General features: G+C 37.3%; 2 protein-coding genes across 2 annotated transcripts; both read left to right on the forward strand.

The window, feature by feature from the left end:
* The first annotated feature begins 3,865 nt into the window (after nucleotides 1–3,865).
* On the forward strand, nucleotides 3,866–5,159 carry LOC140878237 (transcription factor MYB16-like). Its single transcript, XM_073281842.1, has 3 exons — nucleotides 3,866–3,971; nucleotides 4,157–4,286; nucleotides 4,397–5,159. The coding sequence occupies exons 1-3, from the start codon at nucleotides 3,866–3,868 to the stop codon at nucleotides 5,157–5,159; spliced, it is 999 nt and encodes a 332-aa protein (XP_073137943.1).
* Nucleotides 5,160–9,262: 4,103 nt separating this feature from the next.
* On the forward strand, nucleotides 9,263–10,126 carry LOC140878238 (uncharacterized). Its single transcript, XM_073281843.1, has one exon. It carries the CDS (start codon nucleotides 9,263–9,265, stop codon nucleotides 10,124–10,126), a length of 864 nt encoding a protein of 287 aa, XP_073137944.1.
* The last annotated feature ends 6,281 nt before the right edge of the window (nucleotides 10,127–16,407 follow it).

Genomic DNA, 16,407 nt, shown 5'->3' on the forward strand with positions numbered 1-16,407 from the left:
TATTGTACCGGTCAACTCACCTATTTTACATTGTGGACATGAAGTTTGGGCACCATAAAAGAACTATATATATATATATATATATAGATGGATAGAGGTATATGAAAATAACATATGTTATGTTATGTTATGAAAAAAGCTAAAATTGTATTTTTGGTTTCATATTATTATCTTTTTAATTACAATTTTGAGTCTTTGAGTCTCTATTTCGTCAAATTTCAGTCTTTATTAGTTTGTTATTTTTATTTGGTAATTTTAAATTTTTTTATATTTCACTGATATGATATCAATGTACTATTGACGTATATAGTAACATGCTAACAATCTCTATAAAAACGACTAAATTACCAAAAATCGAGAAATACAAAACACAGAAATTTGATGCAAATAAACGATCAAAATCACACAAAAGCAAATGTACATGACAAAAAAAAGTTGTTTTCCTAAAATAATTTGCACGGATGATACTGTTCCAACAGCTTTAAAGATATTTGTCCATTAAATAATAGCGGATTCGATCTGTTTGCAAAAGTTTAACTCGTGTGTATATATTCATACATATTAATTTGCTTCCATTGTTTGTGAACAAATTCTGATCCTGAACTTCAAAAAAAAAAAAAAAATTCGGTAATGTTATTCTGCCTCGTAAAGAAATCATCACCGTTTATATATAAAATAAATATTCCTTCCCAAATGTTTAGTTTTGAAGGTAATGTAACTTTCATCATATATATATGATAATGTGTGTGTGTGTATAGTCGTTGCGCAAATTAGCTGTGGAAGATCGTATAGAGAATCCGATAGCATGACGTTATTTAGGTAGTGTTTGGGGGAGATTCTAGGAAGCACTTCTCAGCTTTTCGTTAACAAAATTTCACAAAAATTCAAAATTTTGTTAATGAAAAGCTGAGAATTGCTTCTTAGAAGCTCTCCCAAACACTACCTTAATGTTGTTGAATTTAATATTTATTGTGTTTGTTGTCATGCTAACGTAATCTTGATATATACATTCCATTATTATACGTCAGAGCATCTTTAATGGTAGCTAGGTGTACAAGTAGAAAGAACCATGCTCATGTGCTTGCTTCTGCTCTTCCTCTTCTTTGTTTTCCTTTTTTATTTATTTATTTATTTTTTACCCCGAGAGATTTATATCTATATTCAGAGAAGATCTTAAAATATGGGAGAATAACGGTACCATAATTCAATGAATGTTTAGTAGATGTTCATAATTAAGGCTTCAGTAACATTAAAGTGCCCCAACCCAACAATATTATTGAGGCCCACGGAATATATATAATATTTGTGAAAAGTAATTTTTTTTAAAAAAAACTGCCCCCGGCCCTACAATATTCAGGCCCACTGAATATCTTTTATTAGTGAAATATAGTGTAATATAATATGATATATAATAATAATAATAATAAAAAAAACCGCACTGACATTCGGTTCGATCCAAATCAAGAGATGGATCTCTATGTGTTCTACGAGTATTATTTTATAATGGATAGTAAATTAATTAATCAAACTTTAAAAACATACGCATAGTTACGGAAAATTCATTTAAATGTTGCCACTTATACATTTATTTTTCTCACCGTATAATACTATAATTAAGAGGAAATTTGGAGAAACTTATTTAAAAACTCATAAGTACACTCTCAAAACAAGAGAAGATGGTTAATTAAGGAATGAACATGTTTTGATTGATTAAGTTTTCACATCATCATTTAAACGCTAATTATTTTGTTTAAAATAAAACTGAAACCATGTACGTGCGTACTAGAAATATATATAGTGAAAAAACAATTAGTACTTGTTGTCTTAATGACTTTATAATTCAGACCGATTTAATTTGTATATGGTTGGAGTAAGCGGACGTGTTTGCGTACAAGCCAGAAATCAATGGTATTTTACAAGTCCATTCATATTAATTTGCTCTTAATTGAAATAAAAACAATATTTTAAATTATATATGGTTGTGCGTGGTAAATCAGAAGATTTAGTAAATAAGCTTGTTTCAAGTGTAAAATTTAATTGTCGTATTTTTTTTTTAATAAAAAAAAGTGGTTCTTTGGAAGGGCTAGACCTAGACCGTTATTGGAATTTCTTCCAAATCATATTTAATTATTGCATTTCATGTCAGGTGTGTTTCTATTAGAATTGTTAGATATATATCTAATTAATTAATAACTTGATAATTGATATCACAATATGTACGTACATACATCCGTGTACTCGTGACTTGATATTTTCCATATTTGCTTTGTGTCTTAGTTAAACCTAAATTGCTAGGGCTCTATATATTTTCTACTTGATTTCGTAATTTCCTTAATTTCTCGTAGTAAATTAAAACAATAGGCAACTCAAATATAAAGTCCATGTGGCCCAGATAGGTTTTATTAATTACTGCCGAAAAGGACGGTGCCCACAATTATTAATGAACATTAATGTACTCATTGAGAACGCTTACGAGGTGTGACATCACAAGATCGTAAATTTTATTTTCCATCAACGACATTATAAGTCCACACAATAACGATGCATTAATGTCTCTTTGTGTGTCTGAATTGGCCGATGAAATAGATTATCGTTGGGTTAATGATTAGAAGTTCGATTAGTTCGTAAATTATCAGCACTTTCTTGCATAAGTATGTCTCACAAAATTTTCTTAGTATAATTTACTTGATTGGTGGCAACAGGTTCTTTTGTCATTAAAAAAATTTATGCATTAATTATCTTTTACAATCTCCACGGTGGCGTACAATTTGACTCAGGTAAAATTATTTTGGCGCTTAAAAAAAATTATTTTCATCATTTTTTAATTTGCTTAGGATTGCAATCAAAGTAAATATTTTCTATAAGATAATATCGAAAAAAATCAGTTATAAATTCCAATAGATTTCTCATTTCAGTCACATGCATCATGCATGAAAGTATTAACACTGAAGATTAACTGAATAACAATTTATGTGTGATAAGGGAAAATTGCTTTTTTGATCTATGTTTGTAACTTTGCGATTTCAATCCTTTATATTTTCAGATTTTAGTTTTAGTCCGTTATCTTTATTTTTTTTTTGGCAATTTTAGTCCTTTTTCCAACGTGGTGCTGACGTGGCACTAATTCAGTGCTGATGTGGAGCTGACGTGTACAATGTCACGTAAACATTTTCGAATAAAATGGACCTAAATTGCCAAAATCGGAACATATAGGACTAAAACTGAAATATGAAAACATAAAGGATCAAAATCGCAAAGTGACAAACATACATGACCAAATTTGCAGTTTTTCCTGTGTGATAATTATAATCCATTCTTTAAATGTATGAAATAGTTAAATATTCGTTTCAATTTATTTTGCAACAAATGAATTTATTTAAGGGGAAATGAAACTTAATTATATGACCTTTTAAACTACTTGAATTAATTATTTAATACACACATAGAAAAGTTTAGTCGAGCGATTTGGGGCGGGGTAGATGGCCTAGAAAACGCTGATTGACTACTGCTTTTAAATAAAAAATTTAATTTTTTAGGTATAATTTTTGTTCTGTTTAAGATATATATATATATATATATATATATATATATATATATATATATATATACTGCCTTAAATGTACACGCCTAAAATAATAAAAAGCTTATATATTAATTTTATCTGCAAGTAAAAAAATTTAAATGAGAGATTATATATTCAGAGAGGCTGGATGCATGCAGTAGCTCTATTTATAGTAATGTTGTGGTAGAATTGTTCATAATTAAAGTCCTTGTATATTATATATATATATACACGCTTCACCGATCCAAGCCATTCCACAAATTAATCTAAAACACTTAGATGCATATAGCTCAAAGATTGAAGATGAAGTTGAAGAAAGGGCCATGGACTCGGGAAGAAGACCAGAAGCTGCTGGCTTATATTGCTCAGCATGGCCATGGCAGCTGGCGCATCCTTCCTGCTAAAGCTGGTAACTACCATGCATGAACATATATATATATACACACCCTTAATTACCAGATATTAATATAAATTTAACCTTAAGAACTACGTAGTACTCATGATGATTAATTTGATCCTTTTGAATTCTCTCGAGTATTTAATTAATTTGTACATATATATAATAATATAGATGTGTGTTGGTGTAAAATGCAGGGCTTCAGAGATGTGGAAAAAGCTGCAGATTAAGGTGGACAAACTATCTTAGACCAGATATTAAGAGGGGGAAATTGAGCCCCCAAGAGGAAAAGACTATTATTCGACTCCATGCTCTCTTAGGAAATAGGTATACCTAAATAATTAATTATCAAGTCTTGGAATTCTATTATATATTCATCCATATATATTTATAATGTATGCTAATATATATGTTGGCTTAATCTACTTTGCTTTTAGGTGGTCAGCCATTGCAGCTCATTTACCGAAAAGGACCGATAACGAGATCAAGAATTACTGGAACACTCGACTCAAGAAACGGCTTAGCCGGATGGGGATCGACCCCATGACCCACAAGCCCAAGAACAATCCAGCCGGCTCCACTACTCAACCAAGGGACGCTGCCAATCTGAGCCACATGGCTCAATGGGAGACGGCTAGGCTTGAAGCAGAAGCCAGGCTCGTACGCGAGGCAAAGTTCATGTCTAGCATTAAGCTCCTCCGCAAAACCACCGCTCCGCCTCCAATCGCACTCGCACCGCCTCCGCTGCCGCCACAAGTTGTTGATGTTCCCTACCATGACATCATTAAAATCTGGCAATCAGCCGAATCATGGGCTGCGGCCAAACCACATAAGCACAGCACCACATCGTCGGCTGGAACCCTAGAGTCACCGACATCTACCATGAATTTTCCTGAAGAAGGTTTCACCCCTAAACTCGGGTTCGATGGCAGCCCTTTAATGGAAGCCTTGGTGTCCAATGCAAACGTAGGTGCATGTGATTTCGGATCGGAAAGAAGCTACTTCCCTCAGAATTCAGCTCAATCTTATCAAGAAAATAATAATATTGGAAACCCTTTGGGCTATGATTTTCATATCGACCTTTTCTCTAATGACTATAGCGTCACCGACAGCGGATTCAAAAATCTCGAGTGCGACAACAATTATTGGGATTATATATTAAATTTGGCGACTTCTCCCGTGGAATCTCCGGTGTTCTAGCTAGGGTTCCTTTGGAAATATAGTTTTGATCATATGTTAAATTTATTTTTACTCATGCATATGTATGTATCAAAAATGGCAATAAAGTGTTTTCTGTATTCCTAAGGAATTCGATGTTCCCAAGAAAACTTCCGAAGCTTAATCTGATTTGTAATTTTCTTTTTCTTTTTCTTCGTAAAAACTAATTTACTTCCTTTGCATTTCTAACTGTTACATATTCATCACTGGTACGTACGTATAACGACAATTTTGATCAGTTTACGTATATCGAGGAAGAATATCATGTAGACCCCAACCCGTCATGCAAACGTAATCTTGAAAATTACTTTTTTAATTATTGGATGTCAGAGCCCCACTAATTAATTTAAAGGAAAGGAGTACATAAATACATATTTATGTTCCATGCATGTTAATTTTTATTTTTATTTTTTATTTTTTGACAGCTATAAATATATATAGATTCCGAGATCGATCAAACGCAGCGAGGTAGGAGGGAATCGGTTTCGTAATTAAATGAATTCAATTATTTCAGCATGCAACTTTATTTAATAATATTTCTGATTATTTATGAGAATATAGTAAACTACAGTGTACGTCTATTAACTTATGTTAGTTGGGTGCTGGATGAACTGAATGCTGATATATAGGGTATCCATGCACTAGCTCGAATTTAGTTTAGAAAAATTTACATGAGTTTTCTTATCTCTAAAAGAACTTATAAATTAATTTTTCGAATATCATTAATTTTTTTTTACTCTTATTTAAAAATAAACATTATGTTTTTATATTCTCAGATAAAAATGGGTGAATTGGTGTTCAGTCCCTAAACCAAAAATCAAATTAAGAATCAGTCCCTTGTCAGAAAAAAAAACTGTTTGCACTTCCTGGGCCCACATTATTTTTCTCGGATAAAATTGAGTACAAAACATTAAAAATATGGTACAATTATATGATATTTGAGCACTAATTATTCAAGATCGAGTACAAAAAAAAAAGATTTTGAATATAAAATCTAAAAATCTTTATTAATGTAAACTTGCAACATATGTTTGAGTACTAAAAAAATCATATATTTGTATCAGATCTAACACATTGAGTACTCAAATATCATATATGTGTACCATATTTTTAATGTTTTGTACCGATTTTCATCCAAATAAGATAAATGTTTTATTAATATCACTATTTCTTTAGTACTCAAAAATCATATATTAGTACTAGATTTGAAACAGTTGATACTCAAATATCATGTACTTAATGTTTTGTATCGAATTTTATCCGAAACAAAACATGTAGGCCCAGAGAGTTTAAACAAAGTTTTTTTAACAGAAACTGATCACTAATTTTTGTTTAGGTTTGAGGACTGAATTATAAATAATCGGATAAAAATTCATGACGTTGTGACGTTGGAGCTTCTAAGTTCCTATCTATCAATTATTGTACAAATTCTTTAGTAACAGTGACGTCATAAATCCAATATTAATTTCTCTGGCAACGCTGTCATACTGCTGCAGTATTAATTACTTGTTCTCTTTTGAACTTTGCACAGCCGACGCTTTCAAATCTCGTTTTATGGAAATAATTATTTGTATTTCCAGATAATCATGAATTTGTGTAAATAGGGTATATATATTGAATATGAGGATAGTTTTGTAATACAAATAAAAATAAGGAAAAACTATACATTTGGTCCCGTATGTTTGTTATTTTGCGATTTTGGTTCTATATGTTTTTATATTTCAATTTTAGTCTTACATATTACGATTTTTGGCAATTTTGGTTTTTTTTATTCGAAAATACTTACGTGACATTGTACACGTCAGCTCCACATCAGTATTGAATTGGTGTCACGTCAGCTCCACGTCGGAAAAAGGACTAAAATTGCCAAAAAAATAAAGATAGCGGACTAAAACTGATATCTAAAAATATAAAGAACTAAAATCGCAATGTGACAAATATACAGGACCAAAAAAGCAATTTTCCCTAAAAATAAAGATAATATAGTAATTATGAAAATCGATAGAACAATATGAGAATTAATGTCAGATTATATTAAAGATCAATATATGTCCCAACTTTAATATAGTAATAGAGAACATGGTTAAAGAACGGAAACTTAAGTCAAGGTGCGTGATTATAAAAAGCCCATATTTTGTTTAATAATTTGGATAAAATAAGTATATTAAAAAGAATGTAAAAAATAACGATGAACAAAACGAATGAGCAAAACCAAGAAAAAAAATGATGAAAAATATTAATATAATTACTCCCAAGCTAGTTTAAGTTTATATATACACACTTTGAAGTCCAGGGGTAAACTATCATCATCATGCACTGATTACATTAAGGCTATATTTGGTATGGATGATGGGAAAAATAATATATAGATTAGCAATATATTGTAATAAAAAATAAATAAAAAATGATAGTGAATATAATATTTGATTTGATTGATAGATTATAGTTGATTTGATTTGATTGATAAAATTTTATATAAAAATGATAAATTACTATTTTATCCTTTTAATATTAAATAAAATATAAATAAAATTATTTATAAGGGATAATATAGTAATTTGAATTTAATGATTTGATTGATGTAAGATAAATAATTAATAATTTGATTGATGTAAAATTATAATTAAAAAATAGATAGATAATATGATGAAAAGAACGTAGGATTAGATAGGGTAAATTTATACATGGATTATTAATAATCCAACTAAACATAGCTTTTGAATATTAACTTAACCCAACTAGGTCCATGCTACGATGACTTTATAAAAAAAAAAGGAAAAAAAAAAAACAACTACCAAATTGTCAAGTAAGGCTCGTGTACCTCAAACTGACTACCACTCAAATATTAAGACACAATTTTTTATCTACCGAGATATTTCCAAGTATTCACTTGGAAAATTTCTCGATCGTGGCATTCAACATACATGAGATACAAGGTCGCTAAAAACTGGCATTATAAATAGGTCTTTTCTTTTTTTATCTTTTTATTTCCCATGACAAATAATTCAGTACGCAGACTTTTGTGTGAAATTAATTAATGGCTCAAACAACAACAAAGCACACACAAACTGTGTCCGGGTGGGCAGCTCATGACTCCTCAGGCAAGATCACTCCTTGCACCTTCAATCGCAGGTATATATATATATATATATATATATATATATATATATATATATATATATATATATAATATACTTTACTATCTTAATAATTCATTTAGCTCAATTAATTACCAAGATTTTAATTGATCGGGACATTAATTAATCTTTGATTTGTTAGAGAAAACGGGATTAATGATGTTACCATCAAAATTCTCTACTGCGGGATATGTCACACCGACATTCATTATGTCAAAAACGAGTGGGGCATAACCAAGTATCCCATTATTCCAGGGTAATTAAATTTCCAACACGATTGTATATATGATTGTTACCCCGATAAAATATTTCTACCCGAGCCCGTTTATAACGGGTTTACCTAGCATAGCCCAAGGTGGTAGGGTCCAGTCCAGTCCAAAGCTATGTTGGGCTTTGTCATGACCTGGGCTGGTCATAAGGAGCCGAGCTAGGTTATGCTTCAATGGGCCGACCAGGGCTGGGCCCAGTATGCTGTACGCATCTCTTTTATAATTCGAGTGAGACTCTGATACATGTGGGATAAGTCTGGATCTTCTCAAATATTCACAAGATAGAGATAAACTTAAGAAGGGTCCAATGGATGAAGAGTCCTAGTCCAGGATGTGTTATAATTCTACTAGGTAACTTATTCTATTTTCTCCTATAAATACAGGTGCTGCTATGGTTTTATTCATTACTCACTTTTACATTCACACACTCATATCTCTCAGTTTTCGCATTAATCATACTCTCTGCCTTCAAGACACTGACTTAGGCATCGGAGGGGTCACGCCGAAAACACCTTCGGCGTCCCTTTGACCTACCTGTTGCTTGTGCAGTTCCGCCATACCCGACCCGACCTGCTCTATAAAGGAATTGGAGGATCCATTCTACCAGACCGAACCCGAGGTAAAATTCCGACATCATCAATTGGCGCCGTCTGTGGGAATTTGAAGGAAAAGAGTTTTGATGGCTGATCAGAATGGAAATCATCCTAATTTAGAGTTGTTAATAGCTCAGGCTGTTCAGAGGGCTTTGGCAGAGAGGGATGAGGCAAATATTCCGCACCCCGATCATAATGCCCACCTCGAGGAGATCAAAAAATTGAAGGAAGAAATGGAGCAGCTCAGGAAGAAGCAGGCCGGGTACCTAGCTACCACAATCAGAAACATTCCTTTTACTCAGGAGATATTGGACGCTGACCTTCCCAAACAATTTAAATTGCCCCACGTCGGGGAGTACGATGGTAAAGGCGATCCAGAGGAACATTTAGCACGCTTCGAGAATGCAGCTCTGCTGCATAAATATTCGGATCCGATCAAGTGTAGGGCTTTCCTTACTACTCTCATAGGACCAGCCCAGCAATGGTTCAATACGTTACGCGCTGGGGAGATCAAGGAATTCAAGGATTTTAGAAAATCCTTTTTGCATCACTTTGCTAGTAGAAAAAAGCATCCTACCACTACTTTCAGTCTCTTTGCAATCAAACAACGGGAACATGAAAATTTGAGGGCATATATTCGAAGGTTTAGTGCCTTGGCTCTCGAGGTACCCATGGCTACCCCAGACCTGCTCATCAGTGCATTCATGCAAGGGCTGGATACAAAAGATTTTCTTAAATCTTTAATAAAAAGGCCGCCGGAGACGTATGAGGAATTACTTGCCCGAGCTGAGAAATATGTCAACATGGAAGAGATTCAGGTCTCGCGAGCAGCTGTGAAGAGGGAGCGACCAAAAAGTCCAAAGGGCAATAGGGTTCCGAGCAATGGGACAACCATTCCGACCTGCTCTGTTGGGAGAATTCAGCTCTTTCATTCCCTTGCGCATGAGTAAAGTCCGAGCCCTCCAAATTTGTGATGATCGGAAGCTCACACAAAGGCCTCCATGGACTGAGAAGGGACCTCGGAACAGGGAGTCAGATAAATATTGTCTCTTTCATAATGAGTATGGGCATATTACTGAGAACTGTCGTCAATTAGATCAAGAGATTGAAAGAATAATACAACAACATGCTGAATTAAAAAATATATTGACCCGTCAAGAGGGATATCGCCCGAACAAGAGACAGCAAGAAAGACCGAGGCAAAGAGCCAGGACTGCTCCTCCCCATGAAGATTTCAATCACCCGAATCAGGGCCAGCCCGACGATGACCGAGCTCATCAAAGACCAGCTCCGTCGGCTAGAGGAATTATAAACATGATTTTTGGAGGCCCTACTGACGGAGATTCCAATCGAGCTAGGAAAACTAGCAGTAGAAAATTAATAAATATGGAGATTAGGAATCAAATCTTCCATACTGGCCCGACCCTCTCCTTTGGTCCAGAAGATTTGAAAGGGGTTTCCAGCAACCATAACGATGCGCTGGTAATAAGGGCCACAGTCGCAAACTATGACGTAGCTCGGATATTCGTGGATTCAGGCAGTTCAGTCAATGTTTTATTCCAAAAAGCAATAAATCAAATGGATTTGGGACAGTACAAGATGGAGCATGTGGTAACATCACTCTTTGGTTTCACGGGTCATGCCATCCGACCTGTTGGATTAGTCCACCTACCCTTAACTCTTGGAAAAAACAACACTCGCAAAACCCGAATTGTAAGTTTCATTATAGTAGACGCCCCATCCGCTTATAATGCTATACTAGGCAGACCTGCCATGACCACTTTCATGGCTGTGGCATCAGCTCTGCATCAGAAAATTAAATTCCCAGTGGGTAATGAGGTTGGGGAGGTGCAAGGTGATCAAGTTATTTCGCGCAAGTGTTATGTGGAGGAGGTCAGAATAGAGCAAAAAGTAGCCAGGACTGATAACGTCGACCGACCTGGAATTTCTGGCATGGAAAAAATCAACTTGATAGAAGACACATCTGTCGCCACTGAAGAAGAAACTGAAGAAGTAATAATCTCCCCTCCTTTCGGGGTAGTAAAAATTGCTCGAACCCTGGAAACAGAGTTGAAGCGAACACTGCTGGAATGCTTGCAAAAAAATAAAGACGTCTTTGCATGGTCAGTTTCAGACCTGGTAGGGGTCCATCGGGAAATATCAGAACACAAGCTCAATGTGATAAAAGGTTATCGCCCTATTATTCAAAAGAAATGACACTTCGGTCCTGAAAAGGATGCAGTAATAAAGGAGCAGGTGGACGAGTTACTCAAGGCGGGGCACATTGAAGAAATCCACTTCCCGACCTGGTTGTCCAACATAGTCCTAGTTCCAAAGTCTACGGGAAAATGGCGCATGTGTGTAGATTTTCGAGATTTGAATAAAGCATGCCCTAAAGATTGTTACCCCCTACCTAGAATCGATCAGCTGGTTGATTCGACTGCAGGGCATGAATTACTCAGTTTTTTGGATGCTTATCAGGGATATCACCAAATTCCTTTGGCAAAAGAGGACAAAGACAAAGTGAGTTTTGTCACATCAACTGGAACTTATTGCTATGTGGTCATGCCGTTTGGACTCAAAAATGCCGGGGCAACATATCAGAGACTAATGGACAAAGTGTTCGAGCAACAAATTGGGAAAAACATTGAGGTATACGTTGATGATATCCTGATCAAAACCCGAACTGCAGACCAGTTCATCACCGACCTGGCTCAAACATTCCAGACATTGAGAAATTATCAATTGAAGCTAAACCCTAGCAAGTGTACTTTTGGAGTCCGGGCTGGTAAATTCCTAGGTTATATGGTTACGAGAAGGGGAATTGAGGCAAATCCTGAAAAAGTCCAAGCTATCATTTCTATGAGCTCGCCCAGAAATGTACAGGAAGTGCAAAGGCTAACAGGAAGAATTACCGCATTAGCCCGGTTTATAAGCAGATCAGCAGATAAAAGTTTATCCTTCTTCAAGGCATTGCGAAAGACCAAAAATTTCGAATGGAATGAGGAAAGTGAGAAGGCCTTCCAGGATTTGAAGACCTATTTAAAACAATTGCTCGTGCTGAATAAGACTATTCCAGGGGAAGAGTTGTTCCTATATCTGGCAGTCACACCCCGAGCAGCCAGTTCAGTCCTGGTCAAGAAGGACGGGGCAAATCATCACCCTGTTTATTTTGTGAGTCATGTCTTGAAGGGAGCCGAGCTCAGTTATTTAACCCAAGAAAAACTTGCCTTAGCTCTGGTAATCACCGCAAGAAAATTACGGCCTTACTTCCTGTCACATCCCATCACCGTGCTCACCAATAGCGTCCTGGGAAAAATTACAACTAATCCAGATGCATCAGGTAGACTGGTCAGATGGATCACAGAATTTAGTGAGTACGATCTCAAGTTTGAACCTCAAACAGCTATAAAAGCTCAAGCCCTGGCTGACTTCTTGGCAGAGACAGTCCAGCTAGAACAAGAAGAGCTATGGAAGATTTTTGTAGATGGGTCATCATGTCAGTTAGGGAGCGGAGCTGGAATCGTGATCATCTCACCTTGGGGTGAAGAAACTAATATATCAATTAGATTGGACTTCAGAGCCTCTAACAATGAAGCAGAATATGAGGCATTGCTACTCGGACTTAAGGCAGCACGGAATTTGGGAATCTCCCGGGCTACTCTATATTCTGATTCCCAACTAGCTATTCAGCAGAGCAACGGAAAGTTTGAGATCAAAGATGATAAAATGAGGAAATATGCTAAGGCATTAGACACAGCTAGGGAAGGATTCACCGAGCTGAATTTAGAGCTAATCTCCCGATCTGACAACATCAAGGCCGACCATTTGGCTCGCCTAGCTAGTGCATTGAATGACCGGCCTGATCCCATTGTTGTAGGTCGGGAACTTGTGTCTCAGTTGGAGACTCTTGATGATATGCTAACTCAAGTACCAGAAGGGGATTGGAGATATGACATACACACATATCTGACTAAGAAGGAATTACCAAATGATAACAAAAAGGCCAAGGAAGTAAAAAGAAGGGCTCTTCGCTTCGTCATGATCGATCAAATTTTGTTCAAGAGATCTTTCTCTCAGCCCTTGTTAAAGTGTTTAGGCCCTGACGAGGCAAATTACGTATTACGAGAAATTCATGAGGGATCTTGCGGAAGTCACCTGGGCAGTCTTGCCCTAGCTCGCAAAGCTCTTCTTGCTGGTTTCTTTTGGCCTACTATGCGCAAAGACTCCTCAGATCTGGTTCATTCGTGCTATAATTGCCAAAGACACGCTAACCTACAGTGGAGACCTGCAGAATACATGAAGGCAGTGGTGGCTGCTTGCCCTTTTGACCAATGGGGGATGGACATAGTAGGGCCATTCCCTGTTAGCACAGGACAAAGGAAATTCTTGTTGGTCGCAGTCGATTACTTTTCCAAATGGGTGGAGGCCGAACCCCTTGCGAAGATTACGGAGAACGAAGTGCTCAATTTTTTGTGGAAGAATATAGTATGTCGCTTTGGGATCCCTCGCAGGCTAGTATCAGACAATGGGCGACAGTTCTGTGGATCTAAAGTCCGAGCATGGTGTCAAGAAATGAAGATTGAACAGGTTTTCACCTCTGTCGCGTATCCACAGGGGAATGGACAGGTCGAAGTTACCAATAGAACGATAGTCCAAGCTCTCAAGACACGACTGGATGCGGCTAAGGGCAAGTGGGCAGATGAGCTCCCTTCCGTATTGTGGTCCTACCGAACTACAACTCGGTCCGGTACAGGTGAAACCCCTTTCAGCATGGTATACGGGACTGAAGCTGTGCTCCCAGCAGAGATAGGGCAAGAGAGTGCAAGAATCATGGCGTATGGGGAAAACAATCAAGAATTACGAGCAATGGATCTAGATTTACTCGAAGAAAACAGGTCCCGAGCTGCAATTAGGCTAGCGGCCTATCGCAAACGAATGACCCAAGCATACAACAAAAGAGTATACCCCAAGGTTTTCCAAGAGGGAGACCTAGTTATGCGAAAAATACAACATCAAGGGGAACGAGGAAAGTTAGTAGCCGCATATTACTTGGAAGATGCTCAAGGTAAAAAGGGAAAAAGGCCATGGAACGCGCAGCACTTGAAAAAATATTATCCCTAACAGCTCAGTTCGGGCCTCATCATGTTATCTATTTTTCACTAAACTGGCACTTAACCAGTTATTTATATTTTTGAAGTTTTCTTGTTTACATTAGGATCATTCCTGTCTAGCGTCAATTTTATTTGGGAAATATGGCGCGGAAAAGTTTTGGTCTGTTTTTTTATAAAACAATTTTTTGAAACATACCTTGCAAAGCCCAGGCAGGTCTGGCACTCAAAATCCACATCAGTGGTCTCAAAGCCCAGGCAGGTCTGGCACTCAAAATCCACATCAGTGGTCTCAAAGCCCAGGCAGGTCTGGCACTTAAAACCCATATCAGTATTAGAGCCTAATAGCTGAGCATGTCCAGCACATCAACTACTTCGGTAGTAAGCAGGTCTAAGCATCAAAATAGTTTCCATTAACGGTACTTAGAACTTAAAATTTTAAATATGGATCGATTTCAAGGGCTGAATTAAGGTTGAACAAATTCATTATCGCCCTGCCGTAATTAAGTCAGTTCGGGCATATATAGGTCGGGACTTCATAAACTTGCGTAAGTTTGCTCAGTTATTAAGTCAGTCGGGACTTCATAAACTTGCGTAAGTTTGCTCAGTTCTTAAACCAGTCCGGGAACATATAGGTCGGGACCTTATAAACTTGCATGATAAGTTTGCTCAGTTATTAAACCAGTCCGGGAACATATAGGTCGGGACCTTATAAACTTGCATGATAAGTTTGGTTTCAGTTATTAAAATAGTCCGGGCACATGCAGATCGGGGCCATAAAACAGTCGGACTTGGTAAAATTTCTCGCATTTTGTAAAGAAACCCAAACTAAAAAGAGAATAAGAAATAAACGTTCTTTCAAAGCAACAATGTATCAGCCCGACCTGGGCAATAACAAAAATCGATAACCACGCAGGGTATCATTCATATCATGTTTTTAGACAATTCAGAGCAAGAAGAAGAAATAATCAAGGGGTGGGGGCATCCTGTGGCCTCGAGCTCTGGCCGGGGCTTGTTGTTCTCTCCGGCTCGGCCTCCTCAGAATCCTCATCAGGCATGTCATCTAGGGCCTTGGAACAGTCCAGGAAAAGGGCGGGGTGCTCGGTCTCTGAATACCCGTTAGCCCTGAACTGGGCTAAGCACCCCTTAAAACCTTCGTCAAAAAAAGTAGCTGCCTTCTCAGCTACGGCGTTAGCAAAATCAGCGGAATTCAAGAATTCTCTTTTCCCGACCTCCTTCGCAGCCTCAAGTTCCCGAGTCAGGGCCCGTACTTGGTTCTTTAGTTCAATCTTGTCCACTTCCATCTCGGCAGTCTTTTTATGAGCAGCCTCCAGAGCATCCCGTATGGATTCAATCTCCACCCCCATCTCGGTCACCTTTTCATCATGATCAGCCTTCATTTCCCGGGTTTTTCGTGTGAGCTCAGAAATCCGAGCAACGAAGGCCTCCTGGTTCAGGTTGTGTTCCTCCCGGTCTTTGAAAGCTCGGCTGGTGATCTCCCCTCCCCAAGCTAGAGCCTGTGAAAACATGAAGGTTAAAATCCAGCTCGGTACATGACAGCTCCGTATACAAGGTAAGGTCGAAAAATGCAATATACCTGTAGGGATGCAAGAGCGAAGTTCTGTTCAGCCTCCAAGGTAGGCACTCCTTGAAGGATTTTTAAATCAGAACGAGAAATCAGATTCTGCATTATGCCTAGGCACCCTTGGGGGTCGGGCTTTGAGAAAAATGACATCTCTGGGACCCCGGGCTGATCTGGCATTCCTTGAGGTTCAGCATCGGGAAGGGACCCGAACTCGATTATGGGTTCTTTGCCACGGGCTCTGGACGAGGAAACAAGGGATGGCTGATCAAGCTCGGGAAGATTGGCGCTGGGCTTTTCCTTGGTTTTGGAAGCTTTCTTTTTTGACTGTTCAGGGGGAGGAGGTTCGGGATGAGTTCTGGCCTTACTGTCCTCTGTTTTCTTCCTCTTCAAGTTCTTCAGTGCAGCTCTGAAGTTGGCAGGCATAGCGACAGATTTGATCCTGTCGTCTGAAAATGAAAAATGTATACATAGATAAAAATACGGTAAATCAAAGGCATAAGGGGAATCAGTCTAAGATAAGGATAGCACGGGTACA

This window comes from Henckelia pumila, chromosome 2 (genome assembly GCF_033568475.1).
Source record: "Henckelia pumila isolate YLH828 chromosome 2, ASM3356847v2, whole genome shotgun sequence".
Taxonomy (NCBI): domain Eukaryota; kingdom Viridiplantae; phylum Streptophyta; class Magnoliopsida; order Lamiales; family Gesneriaceae; genus Henckelia; species Henckelia pumila.